Source organism: Rhineura floridana, chromosome 8 (genome assembly GCF_030035675.1).
Source record: "Rhineura floridana isolate rRhiFlo1 chromosome 8, rRhiFlo1.hap2, whole genome shotgun sequence".
In the NCBI taxonomy this organism is placed as follows: Eukaryota; Metazoa; Chordata; class Lepidosauria; order Squamata; family Rhineuridae; genus Rhineura; species Rhineura floridana.
This window is the reverse complement of record NC_084487.1, coordinates 76570362-76584010: the sequence shown is the minus strand read 5'-3', so window position 1 is coordinate 76584010 and position 13649 is coordinate 76570362. Positions and strand designations below refer to the sequence as shown.

The following is a 13649-nucleotide window of genomic DNA, read 5'->3' as shown; positions in this document are numbered from 1 at the left end:
CTACCTCATCCTCACCGCAGGGACATTTCCTATCACAATATGGGATTTTATTATATCTGCCATCTAGAAGCATTGATGGTAGAGTATTCATTCTTGCGAGGGAAAATGCTCTGCGGTAACTGGGAATGGTGAGATTGGACAAATATGGCATTGGAGATAAGAATCTTGGGTTATATCTATGTTTCCTGACTTGTATTGATTGGTGTTGATAATCGATATATTTGATTCTTTGTGAAATATTCATCTTGGCTTTTAGATAGCCCATTTCTTGGATTACAGGGACAGAAAAGCCAAGGTTCTGAATTTTATCTATTATCAACTTCTCCCAGGGAGATTGAAAATTATCTTGAAGAATTTGGGGAGAAAGCCCAGTGGGATCAAGTTTCAATTTCAACCAAGTGGAAATTCTCAAGGTCCAGATCTTAGATTCTATAGTTGGTAAACCAGCCTCAAGTCTAAGAATAAAACTAGGAATACACTTAGGGACAGCAAATATAGTCCTCAGAAAGGAATTTTGTAACGATTCCAAAGCAGAGAAGTTCTCATTGTATTCCATAGAGTAATTTAGAAATTACTTTAGCAGTGAATACTTTAATTGCTGGAATAATAAGCTGTCCCCCTTTATTGAAAAAGTATGATAACAGAGCTTTCAGCGTTTTTTTAGCATTCCAGATCGTTGCCTTGATCTGCATTTGCCATGATCCAGTAGATTGAAATGTTAAACCCAGGTACATAACAGTATTTATTTGTTCAATTGAGTGACCCTTAATTTGCCAACGATGTTTCAGTCTTTTTTTGGTAAATATTAAAACCTTAGTTTTCTCGTAGTTAATTGACAGCAATTCGTTTGAACAAAATGTAGTCAAAGCTGCTAAGAGTCTTCTAAGGCCAACCAAGGATCTTGCCAACAGAACTATGTCGTCAGCGTATAAAAGTATGGACCTGGGGCTACCAGCATAGTCCCACTATGGGACTATAGTTCCCATAATTCCTGACCATTGGCCATGCTGGCTGGGGCTGATGGGAGTTGTAGTCCAGCAAAAAAAAAAAAAAATTTTGGGAAACACTGCTTTAGATTGATATAGCAAGATGCTATATGATAAAAGAAAAAAGGCAAGGCAGGCATCCCTGGATGAATTTTGGAAGAACTCTTCAAGTGGTTTATATGCAAGGCTTACCTGACCTGGATGTTTCAATTCAGACATGCATATTGTTAGTTTTGAATAAAAAGTTTGCTGAAATACATTGAACTACTCTTTTTTTGTGTGGTGTAGGAACCTATCCATTTTCTTACCATGTTATTCTTACCTCTGATACCAAAGTTTCTGTTAAAGTAGTAATGTCCAGGAACGCATGTACTTCGTTATCTGAGGTATTACTGTATCACCATGCCCCGCTAAATTTCATTTACACCAGCAGGTGTGGTGTGACACAACAGCGGACATGTCTCTCTCCTCCTCTCCCCCTCTACCCCCCTCCCCCTCTCTCTCTCCCTCTCTCTCTCTCTATGCATGAACACTTCTGTATGCCAGAACACTACACTAAATGTTATTATATAAGCGGTGGTAGTTTGACCCAAAGAAAACTAGGAAACATAAAACACCAAACTCACTCAAATTTCTGGCTTAACAGGGTTGCAAACAGATTTTTTTCTGGAAGCAATTAACACGGATATGACCACAAAACTTCCACTTGATTCCACTAGATTTACAGAAGTGGCTTTTACATGAAAGATTACATAACATAACAGGCAAGGAAATGTCAGGAAAATGAAATAAAGTGCTGTATAAATACAGCCTAAATGGATACTGCTGGATCTAAGATGGAGGAGAGAATCCTCTTCAGAGAACTATAAATGTTTTAAACAATAATAAATATTAATTGCAGGAATACTTGAAATATCTGACCACCAACCTCAGTAATCAGTAGACAACAACTGAGAACTGGACAGAAATGCCAGTGATTTTAAAATCAAGCACTAAAACACCTGGAAATGTCAGAAGCAGTAAAAGAGCACTTCATTTTCCTAGCACTGATAGATGGCTATATGTTACTTCTAGTATATATGAAAATATCTCTTTAATATGGTTTCACACTTCTGGTATCTACCACCTCTTTCCTTTGAACTTGATAGACATAGCCCAAGCACATTTACTACATATGGAGATGAGGTAAACAAACAAAGGTAGAGAAAAATTTAGGGGAAATAGCAAAAATGTTGTTCAAGTCAGCTGCTATTTTCAGATCTTACCAAAAAGGACATCAAAAGAAGAAGCAGAGAAAAAGACCCTCATAGGCAATGTTTTATCTTTGCTTTCTTCAAATAAACTCCTACTCCCAAGATGCTATAGATCCCCTTTAATTTAAAAGACAACAAACATTTTTTTTAATGTGGGCGGCATAAATATTTATTTATTTATATTACAGATGTTTTGTATCCATCTCTGTGAATAACATGTCTTTCCTCTGAAATGTTTCAGTCTGGTTATGTCTTGTAAATAGCAATAAAATCTGAGTACAAGAGAATATAGTTCCCCACCACCACCACCACCCACATTTCTTTCTGCATTTATAGCCAGCCAAGCATTGTTCTACTCGGAGCAAGCATTTCTCAGAAGGAAAGGCCATCTGGCTTATACAAGCCTGCCCCAATCAGCCTTTGGGCACAGTGGGAGAGGGCACTAATGATGACGTGTTAAGTTTTAAAGTCAACTTTTAGAGACAGAAACAGATTGGTTTGGAGCATCTGCCTGAAGTGCCAGTTGTACTGGTGGAATTTAAGACACAGGCCAGGCTTGCCAGATGCCACAGCCTGACAAAAGGGATTTCAGTGTTTTGCTTTTTACACCCACAATGCAAGCTGAAAGGACAGAGATGACCATCACCATGTGGGCCTTGCAACATCTGCCAAGTCTGAAGAGAATAAATTAGGCAAGTTGTTCATTTTGAAAGATCCAAAGCACCTATTCTCAGAGCAAGTAAAAACATATCACTATTACTGGATATATACAGGGCTCATCCTTGCTGTTAAGGAACCCTGGGTAGGAACACAAGGCCAAGCAGCATTTATTTGTTTGTTTGCTTATTTCTAAAAGTATTTAGAAATTAACAGCTGCATAGGTCTTTCAACATTAAAAAAGTCTTCATGAGACACTTGAAGGTCAAAAGTAGGGGTTCCTGCTGAATCTCTTTACGTACATGCTCCCACACTCTAGCTTTCCCATACTGCAAGCTGCACCCAGAGCTGGCCAGAGTGCAAAAGCAATCTAAGCAATTGTTTGGGGTGAAAATAGTTTAGGAGTACCAAAGCAGCAGCATGCAGTCTAACAGGCACACTCCAGCACCTTTGGGGCAAGATTCTCTTCATGTACCAACTTGCCTATACGCAATGTAGAATCATAGAGTTGGAAGCAGCCTATAAAGCCATTGAGTCCAACCCCTTGCTCAATGCAGGAATCCAAATTAAAGCATACCCTACGGGTGCCTGTCCAGCTGCCTTTTGAATGCCTCCAGTGTTGGAGAACCCTCCCTAGGTAACTGGCTCCATTGTCATACCGCTCTAGCAGTTAGGAATTGTTTTCTGATGTTCAGTAAAATTTTGGCTTCCTGTAACTTGAGCCCATTATTCTGTGTTCAGCACTCTGGGACAGTCGAGAAGAAGGCCCTCCTCTGTGTGGCAACCTTTCAAGTACTATCATATCTCCCCTCAGTCTTCTCTTCTCAAAGCTAAACATGTCCAGTACTGTTGCGACCCAGGCACAAGAGGAATTAGCTCAGGAAGAGGAGTCAGATGAGGACGAGGTCCCTGGGAGCATTGAAGGAAGGGGGAGTGCAGTCAGCCCACAGACTCCTGAGGCCAGTCCCCCCCATCAAGGCAGTTCCCACTCCACCTGCGAGCCTGAGCTGTTGGGAAGCGACCCCGCCCGTGCGCCAACCACGCACCTTCTGGTATCCCTGCCTGGCACTTCAAACGCTTCTCCGCCAACCAGCTTCATGCTCCCTAAAGCCGAGCCATCACCTAGTGAAGCCTCGCTTTTAGATGTGCCGTTGGAAGCTCGGCCCCCTCACCCCGTGCGAGAAAAGGGACCTTGAGAGGGTAGAACTTCGGAGGAGCCGTCATTTACAAGCGAAGACCTTTCCTACTTAAGCAGGTGCCCGCCCAGGCTCTAGTGCTGATTCAACTCTCCCCACAAGCTGCAGAGACTGATTAGGTAGTTTAGCTAGGGAAAGTAGTGAGCTAGAATAGACAGGTTTATGAAGCGCCCTGCTTTGGATGTAAGCATCACCCTAATAAAATGAGAAATTGACCAAGTCCCGCCTCCGTCTCATGTCTTGGGCTCTGGGCAGGACAAGTACTTTCAGCCCCTCCTCTAGACTGATGGGAATGGGTGAGAGATGGCACAGCAAATCTCTCCATCAGTTTTGCTAAAATACCAGCAACTTTTAGGTGCTCCTCCTCCTCCTTGAAAATCTTTCCATTTTAGATAGTTATTACAAGAACGCTGTAACTAAGAAATAGTGACCAAGTGTGCTTTTTTGCTCCTCCTCCATTTCCTTTTGTGTTGTGTCTTTTAGGTTATAAGCCTGAAGGGCAAGGGATTATGACTGGCATGCATAAACAATGATAGGTGTCTTTTTTGGCTACAGAGTGGGATAAAGTACTTCCAAACAAACCAAAATGTTATTTGTGTGTTAACTCCTGGATAGTTCCTAAGGTACTTAAATGAACTACAATAATATAAACTCCACAATGTTTAAAAGGAGAGGGGAGAGAGAAGAGAATGAGGTAAATATTTTACTCTTTCAAACTTAATGACATGTTTTTTTCCAGCAGGCTACAGAAATATGGCTTGCAATGTTAGGAACAAACTTTGGGGGTCACATGACTTTGGAGAAGTATCCAAACTCTAAAATTTAATCCACAACAGATAAGACTATGGCTATAGCAGAACAGGATCTTTTCTTCAGACAGAATAAGAAAAATGATATCCAATGCATTTCGAGCTAACAAATAATATTTGGAACAGACCAAGGACCATAAACATAGACCAATGATAAACCCAATACAGACATTAGATCTCAACAGTTTTCTGTCCATTCTCTCAAAAGCTAAAGTATTTGATGCACACAATATTTTATCTTCATTCTGCAATAGCCTGCAGTAGGATATGAGCATGAATATAAGATCCAGCTTGTGGCTGTACGTCACTTACTTCCTCTGTGTTAACAGACAGAGAGTGGTATTCCATGCTAGTTCTACTCAGAGTAGACCCACTGAAGTTAATAGATATGACTAACTTGGGTATGTTCAACTCAATGGGTCTACTCTGAGTAGAATTTAGTTGAGAAGAAGCTTGGATAAAATGTGCATAATATAGATGGAATGTTATAATGCATTGATAAATTGACTTGAGCAATGCTTAACAATCCTGGTCAAAATGTACAGCTCAGTCTTATAGGTCAGCCTGACAAATAACAGAGCAATCCAACTCAGGGAGGCTGGCAGAAGGGGCCGCCACATCCAAGTGCTGTCCAGGAGCCACTGGGAGGTGAGGGTGCTGGCTGTGCCGGCAGGGCGCAAGGGTAGGAAACAAAATGTATGTTTCCTTCTGCCACCCCTTTTCTCGGTGTATCTACTGCCACAAAGGAAGGGCACAGGACTGAACCAAACTGGCTCAGGAGTGGCGTAAGGCCCCCTCCCCTTGGTTCCACCCTGAAGCATCCCCAGAAAGCTCCTTTTTGGGGCTTTCCCACCAGGTCCACTTGCATCTATCTCAGCTGAGCAAGCTGGGTCCTGACTGAGCCCAGATGGTGCTGGAGTTCGCTGGCAGTGGCATGGCTGTGCTGGGGGGAGACAATTTCTGCCGGCAGAGTAGAACAGTGCTGACACTCTTCCTCCTCTGCCTCATCCAGCTGCCCCTTAGCTCAGCATAACCAGCAGCTGGATTGTGCCCTAAGTCTATCAAAATGTGTAGGTAGTAAATTGTTGCATTCCAGCTTGCCCACATAGTATCTGTTAATCACAGTGCTGAATATTTGATATTTTATTTCTACAGGTTTTTAAAAAAATATGTATCTTTATATTACTGCTATATGCTTGCTTAATTTATAAATTTTGTATGCCACCTTGCAAAAAAGTTTCATTTTAAAAGGTGGGATATAAATTTATTAAATAAAAATAAATAAGTGGTATACTGATATGTGAATGTTAAGAGAAACACCTACACTAAGTTATGTGAATATTGAGACTGATGAAAATCAGTCTGGAGTTGAGGTTCATGAAAATCTAGAGTAGTCTCTGCAAAGATTAATTTTTTCACATTAGACATCAGATGTAACAAAAAAGCACAGTTTCCCACTACATGAATGATCCTGTGCAAGCTTCAGGCTTGTGTGCTTTTCCTTCCCATCTCCTCCCGCACAGTTTTTCATGATGTCTCATTTCTTTTAAAATATGGTTTGGAAATAAGTCAGATCTGAAACTATGGTTTGATCCTGGTTGGTCTAACTAATCACAGGTTAAACAAATCAAGAGTTGCATGGAGTTTGGACATTTAAAAATAAAATTTAAAAAGGATAGTTTCAATCTCCTTCTCTGCACATGAAATTGTAGAAAGAAAGAGCAAGAGAAGAGGAAACACACAAATCCTCATGTAATAGGAAAACATAGTTTCCCGTGATATATGAATTGGCCAATTGATTAATGCACATCTTCCAAATGACAGCGCACCTGTGTACAATTAATCACTGTAATAACCAAAGACAAAATATCTTTATTTGACCTATTCCTCTGACTACTGAGAGTGGTTTCAGAAGGGCTGAGAAGGCAGTAGCTCAATGTTAGTTATCAACCACTATGCCAAGTCTTTAGGCTTCTTACCAGATATTGAAGACGCTGACGTTCTGTTTCTGGAGTGAATTCTGAAGACATCGGAATGACTTCTCCGTTTCTGATTATAATGGCCCTGCAATATTCAGAACATACAGTAAGAAGTGGAGAGCAGTCTCTTTTGGAAAATATGCATTGCTTAAAAAAATTAAATGGCGTCTTATTCTATTCTGGCAAAGCACAGACAGCATCTTCACTGCATCTCTCATCAATGTAATACTAAAGGTATCATACACACTGTTGTTGCATTCTGTTTATGCCAAAGAGTAGAAAAAGCCCATTTCTAATACTACAGGAGACATAATGGATAGTGCTTTGTAGGCCTATGGTGTCTGGTGCACTATAATCTTCTGGCTTCAAATGACTCATGTTCCAGTCATGGATTGCTCATATGCCATGTCAGAACATATCCATTCTAGCAGCAAATGGAGATGGCAGAGCAAATGTAACTAGGTACCTGCCAAGGGACACAGGAAATGGGATGACTGGTAGTAGTACTGTGCCCCTCTCCCCCACAAACCACATCCTCCCTCCCTCCAACACACACACACACACACACACACACCAGTCTACCTGCAAATACCAATGGGAAAAGAAAATCCTCTCAAAAAATGGGCATTTTCCTGATTTCTATCACATAGTTATCACACTAAATCGTTATGAATCGTTATGGAGTCATTAAAGAAAAAGGTATAATTTGATCATACATGATCTTGAGAGGCGATTGCCCCAATAGTACAGTCAGGATTCTTGTTGCATCCTAACAGCAGTTAATTTTGTTTATGTGAACAAGTTTGTCTCTTTTTGTAATCTCGGCCTCATAGCTACACTTTTGAAGATAGTCAGAGATAGGGAAGGAGGAAAGAGACAAAGATGGGGAGGAGCTGTAGCATGGCAGCCTATCCTTTGATTAATATGTTGGACTTAGGAATTGGCAAGACTAAGAGGCATGTTGGGATTGGCCCCTCTTTGACCCTCAGCTTCATTTCATGATGTAAGACCAGACTGCCTGATACTGGGTTGCAATTAGGCATGAATTCATAAGGATTGGCACAATCTTCACGGGTTTTATTACTCTCTCAGTAAACTAGTTTCCTTCTGCCAGATTTACATGGCACAGTGATGTAAGCAGAACATCACTGTAAGCAGAAAAGTAATTTCTAAGCACATCCCAAAAGGAATTTACATCATTCACCTTTTTGAGCCTAACCATCATTTAGGTCAAAGGAGATCTCTCCCTTCCCCCCCCCTCATTCCTACACATCATCATATCCTGCTTTCTTCCATGCACACCCACGAGACCTAAAACTCTAGAAAAAGAGCGGATCACACACACAGCTGCCTCCTGTCCACTGGACTCTTTGCATGTCAAGTAGCATTGCATCGCAAGACATCAGGCCAAGAAATCTCTAGGTCAAGGGTCCTGTTGCCTTGTAGCGAGGAAAGGTCTAAGTGAGTTTCAAAAAGAGATGAAACTCTAAGGCATAGGATTTCTGATTCCAACTTCTGCTTCCGGCTTCCCTGCATACATGCGCAGGGACACAGCTACAACAGCCCCTCAAGGCATGGGATAGGTAACTTTACTCTCTGTTCTGTCTTCTGGAGTTTTCACACCATATTGTTGTGCTCCCACCCTTCACTTCATTTTGCAACTTCTTTTATCTGTAAAACTTAGCTTAAGCTTTAGTCTAAAGGCTGTGAATGAGTTAGGATTAAATACATCCTGGAATTTATACTTTATAAATTGGATCGCATTAATGAATTTGTAATCAAACACTTTCTACCTCACTGTAATAAACAAACACTGAACTGTTGTAAAATGAAACTCTTGTTGTGGGTGTGCATCCTTGGGTTTTAAAGTGCTTTAGACACATTCTCAAAATGGCGCATGACTGACCCACATAAAAGATCCTCCGCTGACACGAAATATGTTTTAAGAGTCATGTGTGAGTTCAGGCACACACAGGTTCTTAGACATGTGCAACAAGGCTATCAGAAAGGGAGGTAAAATCTATTATATTTAAATACTCCGCAGTATGCCATCCTTGACAGGAGCTAGGTACACCCATGTAGCTATATAAATAATTTAAGATTATCCCCAAACATCTCACTGAATGTGATCCAGAATGTAATGGCTAAGCAAATTTTACAAAAATTTGCCCATGAGCAGTGAATTTAAGCTCCCCTGCTGGAATAAAGTCAGCTTTTATTTATGTAAATGTACAAAAGAACTGCTATACTGATAATTATTAGTGAGAAAGTTAGCAACATCCAACTGCAACTCTTTGGCAGCTTTCAGACGGGATGCTAGACCACAGTTTATTGCTCTCCAGATTTTCTGGATTACAACCCCCATCAAGCTGAGGCAACATGGGCAAACTACCACCAAAAAATTACCACCAAACCTTTTGTTTCTATTTTAGATTAACCACAGTTTAGCAAGCTATTCAATCCTAAACTGTGGTTTGTCATAACTACATATGGAAAACAAGCAATTTTAATAAATTATAGTTTGAAGTTGTATCATTTTCACTAACCATAATTAAGATTAACTACAATTTATCTCAGTTCAGATGATACAACAAACTGCAGTTAATCTAAAATTGAAGCAAAGGCTTTTGAACTCCTCTTCATAACCCTACTTGAGGAAGGTGAGAGGAGGCAAGCTCAAGACTTGTCTAGGCTCGTTCTCATGCTAAAGTATGGTTTAGCATTACATCCGAGCCAGTCTTTTGAGTCAATAAGAGGTGGATCAGATTTAAGATTAAGACTTTCATTTATTTGAAGTATTGTACTATGGGTGTATATGAAGCAGAGGAATCCTCTCATCAGCATGTTTTCAGGATACAGAAGCTTGTCTGTTGTCCTCTAGTAACTGACTTTAGCATACACATTGTGAAGAAATGCACAAACGTTCTCATTACAATGGATTATCTATGCACCCATTTTAAACAGCAGGCATGCATTTTAATGCCTTTTCATTATTTGTGCTCCTCTAAGTTGTGCTTAGAGGTAAGTAATGCAATCTCAAATATTAATCCATTTGATATCTTGTTTATCTTTCAGTGAGGTAGGTTGTGTAAGACCTGTCTTTTTATCTATATTATGAATGTGTTTTTAGGCTTTGGTTTTGTATACTTATTTTAATATTTGCATCATTTTGAAAAACATTTTGGGTTCCTTTTTCTTTAAAAAGTGACTAAAATAATAATAATAATAATAATAATAATAATAATAATAATAATAATAATATCATCTGCCTACCTAAAATACTGGAGCAAGTAAGGATTTGAAAGATACTGCACAGATTTACCAAGAATATTAGTATATCAGATGCTGCTGTACTATAGGACACTTGTTTTTCAGAATGAGCTGTGCTCTTTTATGTCATACTTCCATTTGCTAAATACACTCTACCCTTACAATAACTGAATGCGCTGCTATTAGTTCTTCTGGTGCCACTGTAGAGTAACCAGAAAATGCTGGATATGCATAAGCATGTTGATAAGCTCCTAAAAGCTTCTTACAGTGAATGCTGAATACATTCTTTCTTTATGAGTGGCTGGGCAAATGTAAGCTCCAAACCTGCTTTTCTACCATGAAGACTGAACTGAAAACTTGAAAACACAAGAACAAATTGAAACCTGCAAAGCAGTTGATTATCAGTTGCCATATAATTTGTCAGAAAATGTAGCAAGACAGAAGCTTTTACCACAAGCATGAAAGCTACCCTGTAATAAGTTGGAACACTGGAAGTAAAAGATTATGGGAGTGCTAGGAACCACTTTCTAACACCACTTCTCAACCTTCCCAGAGAAATGATGGATGGCAAATAAGAAGTTTTGTAGAACATGCTTCTCCCATCAAAGATCCAAGCACCCCGATATTTCTGCGAACACTCCAGAAGATCATAAGAACATAAGAAAAGCCATGCTGAATCATGCCAAAGGCACATCTAGTCCTGTGTCCTGTTCTCACAGTGGCCAACCATGTGCCTATGGAAAGTCCACAAGCAGGATCTGTGTGCAACAACACTCTCCCCGCTTGTGATTCCCAGAAACTGGTATTCAGAGGCATGCTGAATCCAGCTGAATTTGGCAACCATTCAGGTGCTGATCCTATAACACTCTCGCTGAACGGATGGTCCAAACAGGTACAACTCTTCATCTATTCTGATGTCCACATCAAAAACAGAAAAAAAATCCTGCACAGAAAATATATGTATGTGGGAACTAAAAATGCTTCTGTTTTTCTCTTACACAGAAGAGAATGATCATACACAGAAAGGGGGAGGGAGAAAGAGAGAGAGAGAATAAATACTGTAGAAGTAACCTGGAAGCACCAAAGCAAGGTTTATTCAGAAGCAGGGCTGGCACCAGGCACAACTAGGCCCTTGGGCACCAGCCTCACCCGGGCCCATGGTGCCATAGCCCAACACACACACAATACAGGGAGCATGGCACTAATAAGCCCACCGACACACCCCACCTACCTCTCATGTCATGTGAATGACGTGTGCATGTAGCCCGCATACTTGCCATCACCCAAGATGGTGGGGGGGCATCAGCCCATTCGGGAAGCCCCCCGCCACCATCCTGGGTGATGGCAGACATGCATGCACAGCATTCACACTGATGGGTAGGTGGGACATGCGGGAAGGCTTATTGAAACCCACGCTGTTTGCATTGGGGAAGTGCCTGGGAGCTCCCTCTCCACGATCAGTGGCAGGGTTGGGTTGCAGGACATGATGCTGCCGCGGATCACAGAATGGGAGCGCCACCCTCCCACCCTAAGGAGGGGCCCAGGGGCCTCCAGCCAAGGTCCAACCTGACTGCCCTCTGACCCCAGCCCTGTTCAGAAGAGTGGAAACTGGTTCTATTTACGCAGGTATGAATAAGGTGACACACACAGGTTTTGTTTGTTTGTTTGACTTCTGGGACACACTGAATCCATTTCAAAATGGACTTGGATAACCAGAGAATAGGAAAGGAAGGAGTCATGCTCAGCTAAGTAACATAACAAAAACCCAATGCTCCCCTTTGTTACATTTTCATTTTTTCTCTGTAAGCACAATAAATTGAAATAATGGTTTAAAGCAAAGGTAGATGCTAGTGTATTGAATTCAATTTTGTCATGAATATTTAAAATATAGCAAGACTTGCATTAAATCGCAATGTACATAAAGTTATATCTGACTGGCAAGAAGGCAAACAAAATCTCCTAAAATTACACTTAGTGACTAGGATCCAAAGAGCTACTTTAGAATATTTTAGGCATACCCAGTGGGCTTGTTTTTTTACTTTCTACTTTTGAATAGCAGACCCCTTTATCATGCCACAAACTGATATTGAAAGTCCCCTTCATTTAAGAGGCTTGCCATACAGATTTGTTTTTGGGGGGAGGTGGAGGGAGCTGTTTTGAGAAGCATAAGTTCAAATACCCCTTGGTCACAATGAACTAGTTGCACAGTTCTTTGGATCCAGGCCAAAGTTGTTTCTTTTTAAATGTCTGGAGACAAAAGCTGTTTTATCATTTTAGAAGGGGAGGGATATGATTACAGATCAAGCTGAGGAGCTTAGATAAGGGAGTAGATATGCTTGCCATTCCTTGAGAGTCAGCCTAATTTTTTCCCAGACCACATTGTTTTCTAGCTGACTGGATCTTTTTTAATGCTCCTGAACTTTTATAATTAATTATTATATTGGATTGCCCATCCTCAACCCAGTGCCCACCAGCTGTTTTGGACTATAAACCCCATCATCCCCAGTCAACACTGATGGGAGTTGTAGTCCAAAGAGTCTGATGGGCATCAGATTGGAGAAAGCTGTATAATCACAAAAAACTGTGTTGGGTGTTTTTGTTTTTAAACGACTTCTTAAAATTCAGACACTCTTATTACACAAAATACATGAACAATCCTACTACACTCCCACCACCGTCTTCCATTCATCATGAAATCTTCCCACTCTGTTTTTATTATGTCTTAGCTCCAGATCCAAACCAGCTCTTTCCTAGAAAAGATGGGCATAACTCATGATTAAATATGTTGCTGTAATTCCCCTCTATTTCAATGTAATTACTACCTGTGAACAAGTCAGTTCCAAAAAGAGAGAGAGTTTTCAAAAGGTCAATTTGTTTGGACAAGGTAACACAGCTATGAAGCTTGAGAAAATTCCACACAGCAAGAGCAGCTTGAAATAATAAGATAACCACGGGAACATCCATCAAGACCATTAAACAAACAGCAGTTACACAAAAAGTATAACTGGTGCTAAAGTTCCTGGTTGATCAGTTGCACCCAGGACAAAACTGTAGATAGAAATTTAGAAATATGGAATATACAGGTAAAAAAAGCTAAACATCTACACAAATATAGCTAATTTATTTTATCAAGCATAACAGCAGCAACACCTAAAACCATTAAACATAGTACACAGTGAAAAGTGAAATAGACTATGTCCACAGATTTACTATCTGATGAAAGACATTAGGGAAGGAAAGCAAAAGAGTGCTAACCAGAAAAGGCTGGAGTGAAAAAAGAAGTCTTGAAAAGGTGCTTGAACATACTAATAGACAAAGAGAATGACATGTCAGATGCAAGGGCACTTCAGCAGTATGGAGCAGCAAGCAATGAGGAACATGGATGGGAGATTAAGAGGATTTCTCAAGAGGAGGAAGCATAATATAGAAAAAGAAGGGAAATGAGAAGGAAGACCTCAAGACATTTTGAAAATACAAGAAGCTTAAAGTGAAGGACAAG

General features: G+C 40.4%; 1 protein-coding gene across 4 annotated transcripts in view; it reads right to left on the bottom strand.

Moving 5' to 3' along the window:
• Nucleotides 1-13649, bottom strand: part of PPM1H (protein phosphatase, Mg2+/Mn2+ dependent 1H) — a 152897-nt gene that overhangs the window by 60642 nt on the left and 78606 nt on the right. For all 4 annotated transcript variants that reach the window (XM_061639856.1, XM_061639855.1, XM_061639853.1 and 1 more), the window contains exon 5: nucleotides 6881-6965. In XM_061639856.1, the coding sequence (XP_061495840.1) occupies nucleotides 6881-6965 (85 nt within the window). The remainder of the gene's footprint in view (nucleotides 1-6880; nucleotides 6966-13649) is intronic.